Raw genomic sequence first — 21,294 nt, 5'->3', positions numbered from 1 at the left:
TTTGGGAGGCTGAGGCAGAAGGATTGCTTGTGCCCAGGAAGTCAAGGTTGCAGTGAGCTATGATGGTGCCACTGCACTCCAGCAAGGACAACAAAGTGAAACCCTATCTCTAAAACATAAATAAATAAAATAATATAATAAATTAAATCTAAATCTGTACTTTTTTTCAGCTTTAATGTTTTACTGAAATTGATTTTTATTTGTGGAAAACTAAATTTTCTAAGTTGATTTTTAGCACCAAACACATACATATATACATATGCACACACATGCATGTGTGTATATATATATTTAAGGTATGCATTATCAAGAAAAATCTTGCTACATAGAACTCAATTATTCTATAATATATCATAGAATATTAAAAAAAAACTCAGGAGTTTTTCTTTTTCTTTTCTTTTAGAGACAGGGTCTTGCTATGTCACTCAGGCTGGAGTACACTGATGCAATCATAGCTCACTGTAACCTCGAACTCCTGGGCTGAAGTGATCCCCCTGCTTTGGCCTCCCAAAGCACTGGGCATATAGGTGCATGCCACTGTGCCCGGCCTAAATTCAGGAGCTTTGAACAGAGAATCTGAAGACCCAGCTTTGTGATACAGCTCAGGCATTTAATAACCCTGTGACTTTGGAAAAATCAGTTAGACTCTCTAAGATGATGTATTTCTGAGACCATTGTCTAATTGGCCAGAATGAAGAAAATTATTTTTAAATTTAAAGTTAATACAAACTTAAAAGTTTATCTATTTTTCTCCTATTATGTCTTAGTGAAGAAATGAATTAAAAAATTGAAAATTGGCTTAACTGTTATAAAGAAAATTCTACTGAAGTACTAACCATTACAACAACAATCTGGTGAGAAATAAATCACTGCCAGGTAGTGAGCTCCCTAAAGGTCAGTGTATAAAGCTGATAAGCCAAGCTCTTACATTTGAAAGGCTTCCAAGGCAATTCCCTAGAACCCCTAAAGCCTTTCAAAGTGGGTTTGGAAATCATTGTCCTTAAACAAAAAAAGTAATGTTTTATGTTCTTATGCAAAAGTGGTAGATACTGACTCCCTCAAAAATCTAATAACTCCTAAAATTTACTTTAACAATTAGCAGCCTAAGATACCCAAATATAATAAAATGATTTTTTTTTTCAAAATAAGGCTGTTCCCTAATTGTTGATTATGCTGCTACAACACTTCAATCTCAACTCACCATCACTGCAATGTATTTCTTTATTTTCATTCTTAATTTGTGGAACTGCAGCTAAAAAAAAAAACAGAAATGTAAATTTAAAATAAAAACCATTAATCAAAATTTAAAATACACGTTTAGCTATTAGATAACTTAATAAAACATGTTTTTTATTTAACTTTTATTATACTAGTGAACACTTCTAATGAAAACTGGAAGCTACAATAAAATAAGTTATTTTATCCAAAGCTCAGCAGAATTATTATTTCAAATAGAAAAATATTAAGAGAGAGAATGAATGGCCTAAATGCCATTTATTACCTGAAGTTGATCAGTCAAGGTGCTGTATAGTTTCTATATCCTATGACTATAATTTTCCAAATCATTAGAATTATAGAAGTGCCATCCAGTTGGTTCTACTAATATTTACTCTATATTTTTTAATTCAACCAAATATTTATTTTAAAAATGCCTTAATATTTATGAAACAAATGAGTGAATAAAACACTCCAGGGGCGTAAATCATTCATTTACAGAGGAAAAAACTGGTGGGTAAAAGAAAGGCAGTTTCTCTCAGTTCTCCACTGCACCTACTGATTCATTCTATTGAACCAGTGATTCTCAAACTCTAGCCTCAGAATCATCGGAAGGGCTTGTTAAAACATAAAGTGCTGGGTCTCATCACTGGAGATTCTGATTGAGTAGATCTGAATTGCTACATTTTCCAGGTGATTCTGGGGAGAGGGGGACACACATTGAAAACAACTGTATTGGGCTAAATCCTGTTTCATAATAGAAAAACTTTGAACTAAAAAAAAATTATAGACATATGTGTGGGTACTTCTTTTCATTTTTTTCTTTTTAAAATTAGAAGTAATTTTTTCTTGTAACAAAAAGTTCAGATGTTCTTTGGAATGAAAAAATGAGAAAATAGAGATAAGCCGAAGAGGAAAAATATAAATCACCACGAATTTTTCCTGAGCTTCACGGTGAGGTAGCCAATTGTTAGGTTTAACAATAGATCATAAACAATTTTCATGTCATAAATATTCTTTCACAACATAAGAATGAATTTACAACATTTTATTTGATGACTCTAGCTTACTTTGTGTGTCCAATCCACTCTTATTGCAATAGTAATGAACTCCAGTTTTTAAATTTGTTGATAATTTACGTAATTAAATGTTGTATATATTATTTCCTTAAAACGAATATCTAGAAGTAAAATTACTGATCTATAAAAATAACTTTTAAAACTTTTCTTACATTTTGTTAAATGGCCCCTTAATAGAGGTTGTTCTAACTTATGCATCCAACAGCACTATGAGAATATTTATTTCCCTACTCTCTCCCCAACTCTATCTTTTTTAAAGTTTTATTTTAATTGACACATAATTCTGGGGTACGATGTGAAATATTTTGATACATGTATACATTGTGTGATGATTAAATGTGGCTAATTAGCAGACCCATCACTGCAAACATTTATCATTTCTTTGTGGTGAGATTATTCAAAATCCTTTCTTCCAGCTATTTAAAAATATACATTGGTTAATGATAGTCATTCCACTTTTTAATAGAACAACAGAATTTTTTCTTCTATCTAACTATAACCAATCTCTGGCCGCCTCCTTCCCTCCCTACCTCCCCAGCCTCTAGTAACTAGTATTCTACTCTCTATAACAGCATAAAACTGGTAACCCCTCTCTACTTCTGTGAGATCAACTTTTTTCAATCCCACATGAGTGAGATTACTGGGTTTTTATCTTTTTGTGTCTGGCTTATTTCACTTAACATTCTCCAGGACTATCTATGTCACAAATAACAAATAACAGGATTTCTTTCTCTTTCGTGGCTGAATAGTATTCCATTATGTATATATACCCCCATTTTCTTTATCCATTTGTTCACTGATGAACACTTAGTTTGATTCTATATCTTGGCTATTATGTGTAGTGCTGTAGTTAACACTGGAGTATAAATATCTCTTCAACATACTGAGTTCATTTCCTTTGGATAGATATCCAGTAGTGGGATTGCTGGATTCTCTCTCTATTATTTTAAGAAAATTCTTTCCAAATTTAAGGAAAAATAGTATTTCCTCATTTAATTTTCATTTTTGATTGCTAATGAAGCTAAATATTTTGCTTTTTTTTGACAGGAAATACTAAATAAGTATTTAGTTATGTTGAAATAAGTGGGAATATACATTTATATCTACATATATAGATAGATAGATATATTTACCTTTTTTATTTTCTATTGCATCAAATCGTACTTGTGGTTTTTCAATGTTCTTATCCTCTGTGAAAGAATCCCTGCAAATGCAATGCCAAACAACTCTGGATTAACGAAATGAACAAAACTCATGGAAATTACATCTTACGCTATCTCGTCTTCCATGTGGGCACAGTTACTTTGATGAACACAAAAAACGCTTTCTGCATTTCAATCCTCAAAACTGGCAATCTACCCTTAAAGGAAGTAGGTGGAAATCTCATCATCCCTAATCAGTAGAAGCACATTTGAAGAAAACCAGGGTAAAAAGTCACTCTCAGTCCAAATCTGAGGAATCTCAGATAGCTTGGGTCCAATAGAAGTGATTCAAGAATACACATTCTTATTAGAAATCTGTTTGGCTATAGTTATACTGTTTTGGAGCAAAAAGTCTTGGAAGCACCGAGGCACAGCCTGAGAAGAACATACATTTAATTGAAGAAACATAAGTGTACCATGCAGAAAACGACCTATGTCTTGCCCAGTCTTCCACCCTTAAACTCTAATTAACAGTAGTGAATAGTAAGGGTTAGTTATATTCTGGTGTGTTCACCTAACTTTCTCTGTTGTATATAACGAAATACTTGGCCAGATTGCCCTTTAAATCCTCAGATTTGGGACGAAAATAATTTAAATTGCAGACAGAAAAATTGCTGGTCCTGATGATAAAGAACAGCAGGCAGGATCGTCTGCAGGCCCCTGACAAGACTTTCCTGTGCTGGTGCAAATCTCCATTTCCACCCCAGCACAATGGAGATAACAGTGTTTACCTTACTTCACAGGGATGCTATGAGAGTTAAATACAATTTTCTTTGTTAAATAACATTTTAGAAATATGTGTTGTCCCAGATATTTTGCTGGGTACTGTAACGGAGAAGAGATAAATAAGACATATTCAGCTCCAAATATAAACATCAGCTAAGAAATTTAAAAGCATCAAGGAATTAAAATTATTGCTAATGATGGAAACCATGATAATTTTTTACAGTTTTATTTTAAAAACTGTTTATTCCTGGTGACTCTTACATAAGACAGGACCCTGAAATGCACAGAAACTGAAGTTTGGAAAGGTTACTATCTTAATGGAATGAGACACTGTATGTGAAGGCATCCTGCAGTGATTTTCTGCATCATTTTGTGAATACATTGTTTCAAATACATGTGGATTTTCATTGAAAGCATTTTCTTAGAGTGATGTACAATGCAACTGTATTTCTAGTAAGGTAAAATTAGCACATGGTGCATAACGTTGATTTTAAGATTTTCATTCTTTTCAGATTTACACTAATTCTGTTGAGATCTCTGGATTTTGAGCCTCAGGACAAATACATAACTATTGCCTAGTATTGTCATGCTTTCCTGACCTTCTCACCACATTGCTACAAGAGAATGATCTTTCCTGAAAATGAAAGATGAAGTCATTGAACACAGGTAGTGTACATCCGGAAAGTTGACATTTTCTACAGAAAAAAACTGTGGTAACCATTGGGAAGATAAGGACAATAATGACCTCCCTGTCTGCATGATGTACTGGACCATGAATGAGTCCTGGACCAAAGCACTGGACCATGGATGAGAAGGCCAGGGTCCTAGTTCCAACTCTATTTCTATTAGCTTCGTAACCTGAGCAAACGACCCGTCTTCTTAGCACTTCATTTTCTCATCTGGAACATGTATATAACATGCATCCTCACTGCAATATGGCATGAATGATAATTTAATATATACACACTCACTGGTAACCTTGAAGATAATTAGATTTGGGCATTTTCTCCTTGAATGCAAATGAAATTAGCAATATACTAATTGCTCATTGACAAACATAATAAGGTTTACTTGTCTCACTATTAACTTAAATATTTCAAACTTGTCTTACTTTTCACATTAAAAAAGAAAAACATTACCCACACTATAGAAGCTAAAATGATCATTGAATAGAAACACGGAAAGGAAAGTATACTGATATTTGCTACCTACCTGTGCTAGAGCGTATCAGATGCTATGAAGCAAAGGAAAGTTATTTTATGAAATCATACTGAAATATACATAGTTCATAGTATAATGTATATTTTGCAGATAAGAAAACTGAGTCTCAGAGGGGTCCAAACCTTGTCTTCATAAACTCTAAAGTTGGGATTTTTGAATATAGTCTCTATGATTCAAAAAAGTCCTCACCCTTTCCAACTATACTCAACACTGACCATTAGCAAATTTTCCTATTGGAAGAGACTTCAATTTTCTAAATTTAAGATCAGAACACTGCTTAATCTTACAACCTATGTGGAGTTTGAGAAAATTTTGCTTGGGAACAAACTTTCCAAAATTTGAGTATCTTGAGGGAGCTTCCTCAAAGTTAAAAACAATACTTTTAAATAGCTTCCTTTGGAAATCAAGTCGGTTTTTCACCCATCTATAATAAATGAGACAGTCTTAGATTTTTTGAGTGAGTGTAAAGTACAAAGTGTCTCTGAAGTATGTTATTTAAAACCTAATGTGCAAACACATAAACAAAACCTTCTGCTGGGTCTACTACTTCCAGGTATTGAGGAAATAAAACCAGCTTCTTAAAGCTGTGGCAATTAAAGTGAATTCTGATCCTGGGACATGTCCTAAGAATTCTTCAAATATACGATCATTCAAATTTTTGAATTGTAAAAATAAAGTTTTTATAGAACTGTTTTTACTATATCCCGAGCAGAAAGAAGTGAAGTATAAGTCAATAGAACCAAAGCCATGGCCCAGGGTGACTGCAAAAGACTTAAATGATTATGGCAGGGCCATTTAGTCTTTCATCTCCCTAGGAGGTTTAGGTTTACTTCTGTTTTGCTGCCAGTAGAAAAGTCAAATACTCCTGTAATACCATCCATATAAAAGAGAAGCAGAAAAAACCTTAGGTGTTGCCCCTTTTCCCTAACTAGTGGAGGTAAAATTTTATCTGTCTCAGTTCTCTCTTACTCCCTAATTACTACTTCTCATTAGAATGGAAGCGAAGTTGGGAAATTTTATCTTATCCAAATATTTTCCTCTAAGATTCTACCTTCTAAAAAGAGAAAAACTCCAAAGTTCTACCTTCTAAAACCAAAATATGAATCAACTGTGACAAAGACAGAACATACATATATACATTCAATGGGTTTTGCTCAGAAAAAAGTCACACCTCAAAAACTCTCTAAATACATAATCTTACTGTCTCAAGCTGCCACTCTGACTGATGGTTCATAAAACAAATCTCACCTAATTATTTCTGTCTAATACCCTCACAATTCAAGAATATATATCACAGAAGGAAACTAGATTGAAACTTTCAATTCTAAACATTATAGTGGAGTCAAGTCTTGTTGGTTTAAAAAACTGTTGGATACATTTTTATTAAAGTGTTTGAAGACCACTAGAATCATTATGGTTTCAATGTCTGAAGACATTTGTTTTCTAGAGCATGGAAATTTGGACACACTTTTTTGTTGTTGCTGCCTGCTTTAACATAAGCAAAGCCTTTTGAAATCAATCTGTAGACTGGAGATTTTTTGGATTGTACAATTCAAATTTGTGGTTATCTTACCATTCCAGTGCATGTGGCTGTGTCTTTTTATTCATGAACTGAAATTGTTCAAATACATTTAAAAGAGACCAGTATTGGGTCGTGACTGAGCCAGAATTTCCCACAGGATTTGCCGTATCATAAAATTCACGCATCAGTGACTGAATACCAGGAGTAGTAGATGGGAAGAGCTGAGAACACAAAATATCAGCATAAGTTAAGGAAAACAAATTATAATGTGGTATTACTATGAACAGCTTTATACTTAGTCATTTATCTAAAAAATCAGATATTTGCTAAAAATCCATTGGTCAGTACTGTAAATTAGATTTCTGTGAAGTTGTTGATGTAAATGCCACTTTTTATAAGAAATTAATTTTGTTGATGATCATATTTCCAAATGGGATGAGATTTTTTTTTCTTTTCATTGAATATAAGTGGATTTCTCTTTCCTGTTACAGATACCTGAATAACAGAGTTAGGGAGCAGGAAGAATGAGAGAGCCTCTTGGGTTACAAATGAATTATGTCAGAGTGAGAAATACTAATCTCCCCCTCTTTCCCTCGCAAATAAAAATCTGTGGTTATCTCCTTTCTACTGTGAGAACCAGGAAATTGGAATTTTCTCTTTCTCTTGCAAAGTAATTATTTAGGTTTTCCTCAAGTTATGGTGAGAAATGTTCTCCATATTAACAGTATCCAAAGTTACAAATTCTTGAAGAGTGAAGCCAGGTCCCTTTTATTATCTTTTTATAGTATCAAGTCAAACTGTTGTGAACCTAATACTTATATGTTTCAAACAGTTAAAATGATATTGTGTCAACTCAATTATCTTTGGGGAAATTAGCTTACTTTGAATCCTCCAAAATTTGGGACTAAATTAGAAAAAGGAGCATCAAACACTCATTAATTAACTTAGTAAGTTGATTAAACTCATACAAGTAGTGTATGTATGTATATACATATATATACACACACATTGAGTTTTTACAAGTAAGATAAATACTTGAGTGAAACATCAGGGTAATAAATTATTAATGACTAAGAATGCTCTTTCAAAAAGATATTTCATATGAACAAATCTTAGGTGGAAAAATACAAATTAATTTTAGTCTATATAAGTATCAGAACTGGAAAGAAAACAAGTATTGAATATGCATTTCATATGCAATAAATTATCCTTTGATATTGAGCAAGGAATTAACAAAATACATAGAAGATAAAATGAATACCTTTTTAAAAAGATATAAACCAGCTAAAGTTATAATTATTTACATTTTCTTTCTTTGAAGTTTGATATAGAGTTATAAGAAATTAAGGTTTAGGCAGTTTTCTAAAATATTATTTTCATCTCTATATGATTTTACAAAAACAAACAGGGTATAATAAGCAGAAATAATGAACAAAAATAACAAGGATATAATAAGTGGAAATAACTTTTGGTTGCATGTAAATGTTCTGAAGCTAAAAGTAAAACTTCTTCAGAAAAATGTTGACATTTTCCCCTTGAGAACTGTCAAATTCTGGCAGTTGCTAATCCCATATTATTTTACCTTTAATAAGTCACATATTGTTTGCAAACTCTTAAAGTAACGCATATAAATCTTGCTAATTTTGCTACTTAGATCTCTGAAAAGAGCAAAGTAGCTTATAAAGATTTCTATTTCTTAGAGAAATACTTCATCTAGTTTGATGTCAAAATCAGGTAGCTTACAGTGATTTACTCTAATCTCAGTCATCAAGAAAGAATCAAATGTCACTTTTGCTTTACCAGTTGGAATTGTCCCAGACTTCCAAGTTCCTTTATGAAAGTCATAATTGAGTTAATTTCTTCTAAGGATAGACACTGATTTAGTTCCTTTTGATAGTTTTCACCCTGTATTGGTAGGGGGAAAAAACTTAAGCAATTGCTAAAAGTCAAACCATGTTCAACCCAATTACCTCCCATTTCATAAACCAATCAAATTTTGAGTTATATGAACAACTGAGCTAATTAATGTTAAATAATACATAGCAACTTCAACTTGTCACAGTGGTGTCTGAATATAAGAAAGCTTCATATTTGACAGGGAGGACCTGGATAAAATAGCTCAATGATGCTTTGGTAGTGAGATTGGGGAGATGCTAACGTGTTATAAAAATCAATCAATGTTATTTTGAAGTTCTATGCCCTATTCATTGGCATTTGCCCAAACACGACAATAGGTGTGAATGCTTAAAAAAATTAGTGTTATAACTCAAATCCTCTGACATCAATCTGGAGCACTCACTGCTATTCTAAACTACCACTGAAGAGTTCTAACATTTCTTTTATTCTATAATACATGCAACGAACCTGCACATGTACTCTCTGAACTTAAAAGATGAAAGAAAAAATTAAAAACTAAAAAAGTATTCTAGAGTATACAATATATATTATTCATAATATCCACAAATATTTCGTAATCCCAGCACTTTGGGAGGCCGAGCCAGGCGGATTACGAGGTCAGGAGTTCAAGACCAGCCTGGCCAATATGGTGAAACCCCATTTCTACTAAAAATACAAAAATTAACCAGGTGTGGTGGCGCATGCCTGTAGTCCCAGTGACTTGGGAGGCTGGGGCAAGAGAATCACGTGAACCTGGGAGGCAGAGGTTGCAGTGAGCCGAGATCATGCCACTGCACTCCAGCCTGGGTGGCAGAGTAAGACTCTATCAAAAAAAAAAAAAAAAAAAAAAAAGAAAAGAAAAAGAAAAAATAAGAAATTATGAACACTTTACTTAATTTTCAACCTATAATTTTATGATAATCAGTCACTTGACTAGTTAGCTGACATAAAAGTAATCTTAGTCCAGAGGTCAGAAAAAATTAAAGTGCGATATAATAGATACCAATTAATTTCAAGTGAATGATCAAGTTGCTGAATTGCACAATAAAGAGAAAGACACCTCCTAAGGAATGACTTGAAAAAATATTTATCAGCACGCAAATATGCACTTACCTTCAATACATCTGATCTATAAAGTCTCTGAAATATCTCAGAAAATATGGAAAGCGATGATTCATTAGGGAAGAGAAAATTAAAAGTATCATTTAAAAGGAATTCTTCTGTATTTTGGTCCTCAAAATCCATATTATCATTATCTTGAAAATTTAAATGCTCATGTACCTTTGAAAGAACAAAAGCACAGCAAATATTTTTCATCGATTTACTTTTAAGGCAATGGAATGATTTCTAAGACATGAATTTCTAAGACATGATTACTTCCTGTTGGATTATAGATCAGAACTGACATCTAGTGGTCTTTTTGGAGGTCAACAGTTTTATAAATGTGAGTAATGTTTTTTTTTTAAAGGTACAATTTAAAGACACAATTATTTAATGTAGAGTATAAGAAAATTAACTAATATATTGTAAAGTCACATTAGTTTATATTGATACCCTTTATAGCTGAAGAATATGCATTCATGGAAGATAATACATAACATTTTTTTCTGAACAATTTTAAAAAGCATAATATAAACTATTAGGTATGCATGCAAAATAATGAAACAATGATTATTTAAAAGCATCAATTAATAAAGTTTTAAATTTTTATGGAGAAATCTTGGAGCTATTTAACAAAACGTCTGAGCCATCTATAATGTAATTGGTTTACTGGTATAATAGTTTGAAAACACATAAATGTTATACAAAGCTGATTTCTAGTTACACATAATTTTATTTTCCCCTTCTTCCTTTTTTCCCACCCCATATTTCAAGGTACAACTTTCTTAGACTAATTTAGTAAATTATTTTTTATCTTTTTGCTTCTAAGGGCTATGTTAGAGGAAAAAAAATATGTTGGGGGAGATGATCTGAATAACTGTATTTAATTTGAGAGAAAGGAAAAGAATCAAAATAGATAAAAACACTTCACTCTACACATATCTATACCAGAAAAAGAATTTCAAAAATTCCCATGGTTTTTTAAATTAAATATAAACCAATTTTAAACTAAATATCTATATGTAACGAAGGTTATCTTTTCATAACCTCATGTAAATACACCAGATAATCTGTTACTTTCTATTATCTACACATCTTCTTTTTTCCATTAATGCATGCTTGACTTCATACACATTTATTTCACAAATAGTACTTGAACTATAGAAAACTTCATGTTTATTTTACAGAGACACATAGACAGGATTGGACTCATAGATTCTCCACATACTAGTTAATTCTCTGAACCACAGTGAATATAAGCCTACAGTACTTTTGCAAATTGCTATTTTTTGATTGGTTACTATGAATGAAAACAACAACAACACACACACACTGATCTTTCACCACAAGGTAGAAGCTCACATCACTCATGAGGCCTTTGGCATACTGACCTGGAGCACTACAGGGTGCATGAAACTGCCATAACCAATATCAAAAGTTAGAAGTTGAAAGCAGAATCTGCATCTAAAATGAAAACATAAGGTACCATAAAAGTAAAGACACAGGCACACGTATGTTTATTACAGCACTATTTATAATAGCAAAAACTTGGAACCAACCCAAATGCCCATCAATGATAGACTGGATAAAGAAAACGTGGCACATACACACCATGGAATACTATGCAGCCATAAAAAGGAATGAGTTCAAGTCCTTTGCAGGGACATGTATGAAGCTAGAAACCATCATTCTTAGCAAACTAACCCAGGAACAGAAAACCAAACACCGCATGTTCTCACTCATAAGTGGGAACTGAACAATGAGAACACATGGACATAGGGAGGGGAACATCACACACCGGGGCCTGTTAGGGGGAGGGGGGCAAGAGGAGGGAGAGCATTAGGACAAATACCTAATGTATGCAGCGCTTAAAACCTAGATGATGGATTGATGGGTGCAGCAAACCACCATGCCATATGTATACCTATGTGACAAACCTGCATGCTCTGCACATGTATTCCAGAACTTAAAGTAAAATAATAAAAACAACCATATCCTCTTGCTACATTTACTCTCATTTGGTGTCACATTAATATTTACTATAGTTAAATTTCAATGTCTACTAATTAAAAAGAGCAGTGGCTTGGATAATGTAAAATTACATGTGATGAATTTTTGGATTTGGATTCTATTTTATTTCTTACAGAAAATAAAAATACACCTAAATCTTCATGACACATTAAACTAAGCAATAAAGTTAATCCATGGAAACTTAAATATGAAGAAGAAAACCCTCCTACTCCTACATGCTAGGCACTTATTCATGTATAAATTATGATAAGGTTTAAATTGATGTGCTTCCCCCACTTTTTGACATACTAGATTTAACATTTCGTTAGAAGAAAGGCAATAAGTTATATTCAAGTAAACAGATATGGGAATAGGAGTTATTGAATTTTCTTAATGAAGTTCTTCATTTTCTGCTCTGCATTATGAAATCAGTGGGATATTTGAGAATGAAATTTATTACGTATAAGTAAGATTATACCTAGTCAATGCCAGGTATCTATCATAGAAATAGTTGCGCTTGAAAAGAGGGCTGCAATTAAAAGTTTAACTTTTAAAATGTGTACTTTACTTCTTGTTACCACTATTTAGATACTACTGAGTCTGTTACATGTTCTAAAGTTTGAGGATCTATAAATATGGCCACATATGTTTAGAAGATCATATTTGTGTATTGACATAAAATTTTCCAAGTATCACCTACTTATGATAATTAAGATATATTTCCACCAACAATTTTTAAAAGATAGGTATCTTTCTTTATTTTCTTTTTTTTAAATTAAAATTTGTTTTTACCTATGGAAGGTCTTTGGTCCCAAAGTAGCTGTTTCACTGAATACTTCAGCCGCTAGCAGGAGTTTGCCAATTGCTTCCTTCATAATATCAAAAGCCTGATGAGGTGAACTGGCTCTCAGGAATGTCTCAAAAAATGTTTGCAGCTGTGAACAAAGTAAAGGATTCACGTGTTAAAACAACAGCCTCAGTTTGTCTATCATTTTCAAGGTGACCAATTTGAAGGATTGTTCTAGGTTGTCTCTACTTGTCACGCCCCAAAAAAAACCCTTAATCAGTAAGTTTGGTAATCTAAGATACAAGTATATTGAAAGAGAAAGGTTTAAATATATTAAAATTTAAATTTCTTTAGAAGTGCTTACTCCATTTTATTTTCCTCATTTCACAGCATCTAATCATGGAAAATGCAAGTCTTGTCATCAGAACTCTGAAGTTTCATTTGTAACTCTACTCACTAGGTGAGCTGGGCTTGCCTGCCACTCACTCCTCCAAATCTTTGTGTCCTTCTCTTTAAATTGGGATTAATATCTACCAACCAGAGAGATGTGAAGCCAAATTAGAAGAAAATGTATTCGAAAGTCATGTTAAAGTATGAAATTCAAATGTTAGTTTTGTATTATTATCAATTTTTGGGGTATATTAGAACAAAAATAAATGTATCAAAGTTGCTTCTTCCTCATGCCATTATTCTGTGCAAGATCTAGCCAACTAGAGAAGATTCTTTTTTTTTTTTTTTTTTTTTTGAGACGGAGTCTCGCTCTGTCGCCTGGGCTGGAGTGCAGTGGCCGGATCTCAGCTCACTGCAAGCTCCGCCTCCCAGGTTCACGCCATTCTCCTGCCTCAGCCTCCCGAGTAGCTGGGACTACAGGCGCCCGCCACCTCGCCCGGCTAGTTTTTTGTATTTTTTTAGTAGAGACGGGGTTTCACCATGTTCGCCAGGATGGTCTCGATCTCCTGACCTCGTGATCCGCCCGTCTCGGCCTCCCAAAGTGCTGGGATTACAGGCTTGAGCCACCGCGCCCGGCCATTCTGAGAGAATCCCAGTGTCCTGTTAATGTTTTAATTCTTAATTATTTCATGTGGATAGAGAGTATACGGAGGTATTACAAAAAAGGAGGAATGAAGCTCAATTGTGTCATCTTAAAAACACAATTGTTAGTATCACAAATAGCTGTTTTTATTTGCTTAAATATTAAAATGATTAAAACAAAACTACCTCTTGATGATGCTTCATATCAAAGTTCAAGTGGATATTTTTTAAAAATATGAAACAAGTCTCATATTGATTCATAAACTTTCTCTGGATAAACATACTCTTTTAAAGATGAAGAACAAAAAATATTTTTTGAAAAAACATGCAGCAGGTATTCTATTAATGTTTTTTGGAAAAACAGACTAAATCTATCCAGACTACACAGGATTGCAAAGTGAAAAACTTTTGTTGCTATGATAAAGAAGGACAAATATTGGCCTGGATTGCCTGTGGAAAATGGCAAATGTGTCTTCTCAATGCACAAGCAAAATTCCCCCAACATAAACAAATACTGGCTTCATAAACTTTTCCAGCTGAAAACAGAAACCTAATAAGATTACACATAGAGACCCTAAGAATGTGTCATTAGTATTTGGCAATTGGGATGTTTTTCCATTTTACTAAGGAAAATAAATGTAATAATTGTATGATTAAAAGAAAACAAATTATTGCTAACACTAAAAATGTTAACACCCTTGAATCAAAGCAGAGTAACATTATGTTTTTCCAAGTAAAAGTAACTCATCATATTTCACTCATTTCACCACATTATGTAGAAAGGTTTATTTGTGATATTGTTGCATTTTCCTATTTTAATGTTACCTGAATATCATAGAGGTTAAGGTTAATAATATATGAAAGTTGGAAATGTCTATGTAGCATATAAGATAAATAAGATTAATTTTAAGATTATATCTCCATGAGGAAGAATAATTAGCAAATTAATGTCTTAGGGTTGCACTTATTTCTCTAACATGAAAATGATTATTTCTTAATTTCTTAATGTAACAATGAGCATTTAAATATGGGATGCCATTCAATTCAACTTTTAGAGAGAACTGCAGTCTTTAGAAAGCCCTGTGTTCTGTGCTTTGGGGGACAAGTTGCATAGTACACAGGTATTACCTCTATAGATTCTAGAGGTAAAAAGGTCCAGGTTCAACTTTGGTTTTGTGCCAAAGTTGTGAGACTTTGTGGGATCAATAACAGTGCCTACTTTATAGCGGTATCGCTGAGATTAAATGAGAGAATGTACATAAGGAATTCCACCACCCAGCACATCTGTATTCAGTACATGTCAGTTCCTTTTATTTTTTATTAATTAAAACAAGACAACCGGGCATGGTGGCTCACGCCTATAATCCCAGCACTTTGGGAGGCCGAGGTGGGCAGATCACCTGAGGTCAGCAGTTCAAGACCAGCCTGGCCAACATGGTAAAACCCTATCTCTACCAAAAATACAAAAATTGACCAGGAATGGTGGCACACACCTGTAATCCCAGCTACTCGGGAAGCTGAGGCAGGAGAACCACTTGAACCCAGGAGGCAGAGGCTGTAGTGAGCCAAGACCACACCAATGCACTGCAGCCTGGGTGATAGAGCAAGACTCTGTCTCCAAAAAAAAAAAAAAAAAAATCCAGATGAGTGAGATTCCTTATTTCACATTCATTCAGTATAGTGGCAAGCCAACTACATATGCCAGAAATGAAAGTGGAATCATGTGAACGCTTAATATGAATTTTTTAAAAATCATAAACTTTCAAAGTCTCCCAAAGAAAGCACAACTTTTATCGGTTGTTGTAACTAACTCACTTAGACTAAGTGAACCACTTTTTTGAGTGTCCGGTTACATTGCAATTTGTTACTCTAATTGTATTTCCTTGGTCAAATTACATGAGTTCTGTGAGTCTCAGTGCAGAATGACAGAACTATGCTCAATGATCTCATGAGACAATGTCAAATCTGAAATTATTTGATGTTAATTCCATTCAAATGCCACCGGAACCCGAACAATTTCACTCAGGCACTTTCTTAACTCACAACTACCTGAAGGAGCACCTTCACCTTCGCTGCTAATTTAAAACAGTCAAGCCATGAACTTAAATATTAAGAAGATTTCTTCCTCTCCATATCAACACTTCCAATCAATGTTTTTGAATTAAATAAATGTGAGAATGTAAGTTCGCAAGGAAATCAGTACATTGGCAATAAAATAAATATGAATAAAAGAACATCTTGTAACTTTTAACATCACATGAAACTATTTTATAAACTATAAATTTTCTTCCTTCAGTGTAACTTTTAGTGCAAAATAAATTATATAGAAAATGACCTTGTAAGATGACAGTCATAAAACCAGTCAGCTAACACACCATCATTTGTTTGTACCTGTGTAAAATTCAGGCAATAACTAGTAAGGTATTTACATTTTTACAACATTGACCCATTCAAGAAACTTATTCAGATACAAGTGGGTGGACTAAAATTTTCAATTAATTAAAAATGGAAGGATAAGAGCAACAGAATGCACTTAAAAGCATATAGAAAAACTTCAATCATGTCTGATATCTTTTTCCAAGGTGTCCTTGGTATCCACTTCATTCCACCACATATTTTACAACTCCTCTCATGTTATGTTCTGGGTTCTGCCTCATTATTTCTCTCCATCCTCCCATAAGACCTTGCTTGGCTGAACTGATCTCAATGTCAACACATGTCATTTGTTCCGTGTTAAATTTGCCAACCTTCTTGTCTGCTCTTTCTGCTAGACTGTGAGGGTCTTTTTTTTTTTTTTTTTTTTTTTTTTTTTTTTTTTTTTTTTGAGGGGGGTGTTCAGGAACTGTCCCATTTTATCTTCTGGATTCCAGTGCTTCATGCTAAGTAGGTATTCAGTAAATACTGTTGAATAAACAAACCTATGATGTTACAGAAACCACAGATACCTTGATAAGAGAAACACCTTACTGTAGTTTCTGGGTAACATCACTTTCCTCACGACAGCATGCTTATCTCTTGCTCGCATCTCGTGAGAGAAGGAGAATATAAATTTTTCTGGTGTCTTGTAATAAAACCTTTGAAAAACAGAAGCTTATAGCTGTTTGAGAGAATTTTGGAGATGAGAAAATTTAATCTATGAGTTAGAATGGAGGATGAAAGATTTACCAGTATTAGGGTTTTTCAAAATAATGTTCTTGAATGAGAAACCATAGCAGAATGTCATGTTTAACAGCATTATACCTTACTAAAGTATGCCAGGGCTTCTCTCAATGTTACTATGCATGAAAGAACTTTTCATCTTCTCAGATTAAAGAATATTGGTACTAAAGTCAGATGAAGGAATATTGGTACTTACGGTCATTTTGCACCAACATCATATTAAAAAGATGCTCAATATCACTAATCACTAGGGAAATGCAAATTAGAACCACAGTAAGATATTGCCTCACACCCATTAGGATGGTGACTAACAAAAACAAAACAGAAAATAATCATTGGTGAGGATATTAAGAGACTGGAATCCCTGTGCTTTGATGGTGGAAAAGTAACATGGTGCAGCCACTTGAATAGCAATTTGGTGGTTCCTCAAGAAATTACAAATAGAACTACCATGCAATCCAGCAATTCCACTTCTGGGTATACAATCAGCATAATTGAAAGCAAGGTCTCAAAGACATATTTACACACCCGTGTTCATAGCTCATTCTTACCAGTATTCAAGCTTGCTGTTGATACTTTGCATCCTAAAAAATTCAAGGATAAAAAGGTGTTCAAGAATAAAACCGAGACTAAAAGTAGGTGGCATGAAAATAGAAAATATTTCCACTATTTGTTGGAACTGAGAAATAGAGTAATGGAGGGGTTATTTTTTGTTTCATTTTCTTTTGCAAAATTTCTACCTTAAAATAATTGCTTTTAGGGACTTTGATGTTATACAATTAGCAAGTGGATAAACATGATAATTGGAGAAAATGCAGCTGTGAAGACTGCAAAGTTATTTTTAAAAGTTTGAATTGTAGTCATGTACCTGTAACGTGCAATGTATCATAATCCTTTCTAAGTGTACGCTTTAGTAGCTTTAAGTATTTTTACACTATTGTGCAACCAATCTCTATAATTTTTTGCACAACTGAAATTATATACCCAGTAAACATGTCCCCATTTCCCCCTCCTCCCAGCCCCCGGCAACCACATTCTACTTTCTGTTTTTATGCATTTGACTACTCTCGATACCTCATATAAGTGGAATAATCCAGTGTCTTCACGACTGGATTATTTCACTTAGCAAGTATTGTCAAGGGTCATTCATGTTGTAGCATGTATCACAATTTCCTTCCTTTTTAAGGCTGGATAATATTTGTTGTAGGCATATACTACATTTTGTTTATCTCTTCATCTACTGATGCACGTTTGGGTTGCCTTCAAATGTCAATAATGTCTGGCCAGAACTCTTAAAATGAATCTGAAGTAAACCAAATACCTCAGAATTTCATCCTAATATTTTTATATATGAAAGTCTTTGGGACCGGACATGGTGGCTCACTCCTGTAATCCCAGCACTTTGGGAGGCCAAGGTGGGCAGATCACGAGGTCAGGAGTTCAAGACTAGCCCAATGAACATGGTGAAACCCTGTCTCTACTAAGGCAGGAGAATCACTTGAACCCAGGAGGCGGAGGTTGCAGTGAGTCAAGATTGTGCCACTGCACTCCAGCATGGGCGACAGCGAGACTCCAACTCAAAAAAAAAAAAAAAAATATATATATATATATATATATATATTTCTTGATTGTCCTATAATTCTCAATAGAAAAAAAAGTGTATAAATTTAAACTTTAGAATTTCAGCGACCATATGGCTCTAAGTTAAAAAAAAAAAAAAGTTCTTCCAAATAGTTAAAATTATTAGTCATACACAATTAGTCAGAACAAGGGAAATACATTATAAATCATATTAAATAATTTCTAGAATACAAAGTAAAATTGTATTGGAAATGCAGCTCTGATTTCTCTGAATATAGGTTTCCACCAAATATCATGCTGAATTGTAATCCTCAGTGTTGCAAGTGGGGCCTGTTGAGAGGTGTTTGGGTCACGGGGGCAGATCCCTCATGGCTTGGTGCTGTTCTTGCATTGTGAATGAATTTTCAGGAGATCTAGTTGTTAAAGTGTGGTGCCTCCCTGCCAACGCCTCTTGCTACTGTTCCCACCATGTGAGATGCCTGGTCCTCCTTTGCCTTTTCTTATCAGTAAAAGCTTCTCGTGGCCTCTCCAGAAGCTGAGCAGATGCCTGCACCATACTTCCTATACAACCTGCAGGACGGTGAGCCAATTAAACGTCTTTTCTTTATAAACCACACAGTCTAAGGTACTTATAGCAACACAGGAATGACCTAATGCAATCTCCCAGATACATATGTGGTTTTTTTTCTTTTTTCTTTCTTTCTTTCTTTTTTTTTTTTTTTTCTAAGACAGAGTCTTGCTCTGTAGTCAGGCTGGAGTGCAGTGGCGCGATCTCAGCTCACTGCAACCTCTGACTCCCTGGTTCAAGCGATTCTCCTGCCTCAGCCTCCTTAGTAGCTGGGATTACAGGCATGCACTACCATGCCCAGCTAATTTTTGTATTTTTAGTAGAGACAGGTTTCACAGTGTTGGCCAGGCTGTTCTCAAACTCCTGACCTCATGATCCACCTGCCTTGGCCTCCCAAAGTGCTGGGATTACAGGAGTGAGCAACCGTGCCCAGACCATTTCATTTTATTTGATTAATTCATATATCCATTAAAAGAATATCACTTAATGCTAGAACAAGAAGGGTTCAACATCATTATTAATATTATTTTTAATATAAGCATGAAGAAAATTTGTTCACATAAATACACAGTTGTGGACGGAAGGGTTTAGTTATAGCAACATGGCTCAGTTCTTTCAACACCCTCCAAAGTATATGTTAAAAATTACATAGTGGTTTATCATGAAATATTCAACCTTCTTAAAAACAAAGAACTGAAAACAAGCTGAATTGTGAAGGATTTGTTACCTAGTGATTAGCATCCTTCACTTGCTCTAAAGAACAACATAGTTAAATTTGTCTGTTTCTTTCTCTTTTTTTTTTTTTTTTTGGCAAATTTTTTTTACCTTTGAGTAACCATCATTATAATATCAGAGCTAGCAAAAGCTGGGTCTTTCTTTTGAAGAGCAGAAGGATGTACAAAAAGAATGGGAGAGAGCAACCTGCTTAAGAGGTATCTTTTCAGCAAAATCAAACTTTAGAAAGTTTCAATGTATGATCCATATGAAAGGTGAACGTCTGGGCACTGATTCTCTCAAAATTGTCCATGTGCCTCTGAGCCCCTTGGGGAGTCATCATGGATCCCCAAAGGCATATGACATCCAGCTCTGGATATGGCTGCCTGCCCCCACTCCAAAACGCATCTGAGAGAGCTGTGGCCAAAAATGAAGTGCTGGTGAGCATCGTGGACCCTTGGAAGAGGAAGGTGATTTAGAAGAAAAAAAATCAGATTTTTAACAATAGAAGAAAGAGGAAAAAAGATAGAGAAATGGAGAAAAATGACTAAATTACAAACCTAAGTAGTGATGTAATTTTTTAATTTAATGCACATGTTGTATTTGAATATAATTTGGCTGGGCATGGTGACTCATGCCTGTAATCCCAGCACTTTGGGCAGCCGAGGCAGGTGGATCACCTGAGGTCAGTAGGTCGAGACAAACCTGGCCAATATGGCAAAACCCCGTCTCCACTAAAAATACAAAAAGTAGCCTAGCATGGTGGTACTCATCTGTAATCCCAGCTACCTGGGAGGTTGAGGCGGGAGAATCACTTGAACCTGGGAGGCAGAGGTTGCAGTGAGCCGAGATCATGCCACTGCACTCCAGCCTGGGTGGCAGAGCAAGACTCCATCTCAAATACATATATATATATGTGTGTGTGTGTGTGTGTGTATGTATATACATGTGTATATATATGTATACACGTGTGTATATATATATATGGGAGGAGAGAGCAAATTTTCTATGTTGTATTTAATAATAATCACCTTAATAATACCAAGCTGACACTATGTGGCAGACACCGTGCATTTTACATGTACTGCTTTTTTTGTATTCATAGCAATGCTATGAAGGTGGTACTCATCATCCTCATTTTACAGATGAAGAAAGTTGGGGTTGAGAATGCAAGGTACATGCCTAAGGTAATACAGCTGGGAGCAACCAACACGGATGTTGAAGCCAATCTGCTTTGCTGCAAAGCCCCAGCATTACTTCTGCCTTTGTGGTTTTGATCATATTAGGTTTAGGACTATGGATGGACCCTGAAATCCAGAAGAATGAATCATCTGTATTTTTACTTTTATCTAAAATGTGTTTGAAACTGTCACAATTCTCAAGCACATGCCTTTACACCCACATAATTAACAACTCAACAACTTGAGAATTTATGTAGCCTAATTACCTTTTGGAAAAACTAAGAATATTTCTTTGCAACT

At 34.3% G+C, this 21,294-nt stretch overlaps 1 protein-coding gene across 9 annotated transcripts in view; it reads right to left on the bottom strand.

The window, feature by feature from the left end:
* The window catches only part of CPED1 (cadherin like and PC-esterase domain containing 1), a 310,851-nt gene that overhangs the window by 164,661 nt on the left and 124,896 nt on the right, over window positions 1-21,294 (bottom strand). For all 9 annotated transcript variants that reach the window (XM_038004438.2, XM_038004435.2, XM_038004436.2 and 6 more), the window contains 7 exons: window positions 12,765-12,907; window positions 11,354-11,426; window positions 9,975-10,142; window positions 8,766-8,870; window positions 7,017-7,186; window positions 3,428-3,498; window positions 1,202-1,252 (listed from right to left, as the gene is read on the bottom strand). In XM_038004438.2, the coding sequence (XP_037860366.2) occupies window positions 1,202-1,252; window positions 3,428-3,498; window positions 7,017-7,186; window positions 8,766-8,870; window positions 9,975-10,142; window positions 11,354-11,426; window positions 12,765-12,907 (781 nt within the window). The remainder of the gene's footprint in view (window positions 1-1,201; window positions 1,253-3,427; window positions 3,499-7,016; window positions 7,187-8,765; window positions 8,871-9,974; window positions 10,143-11,353; window positions 11,427-12,764; window positions 12,908-21,294) is intronic.

This window comes from Chlorocebus sabaeus, chromosome 21 (assembly GCF_047675955.1).
Source record: "Chlorocebus sabaeus isolate Y175 chromosome 21, mChlSab1.0.hap1, whole genome shotgun sequence".
Lineage (NCBI taxonomy): Eukaryota > Metazoa > Chordata > Mammalia > Primates > Cercopithecidae > Chlorocebus > Chlorocebus sabaeus.
The sequence above is the reverse complement of the archived record's forward strand: the minus strand, read 5'-3'. Positions and strand labels throughout refer to the sequence as shown.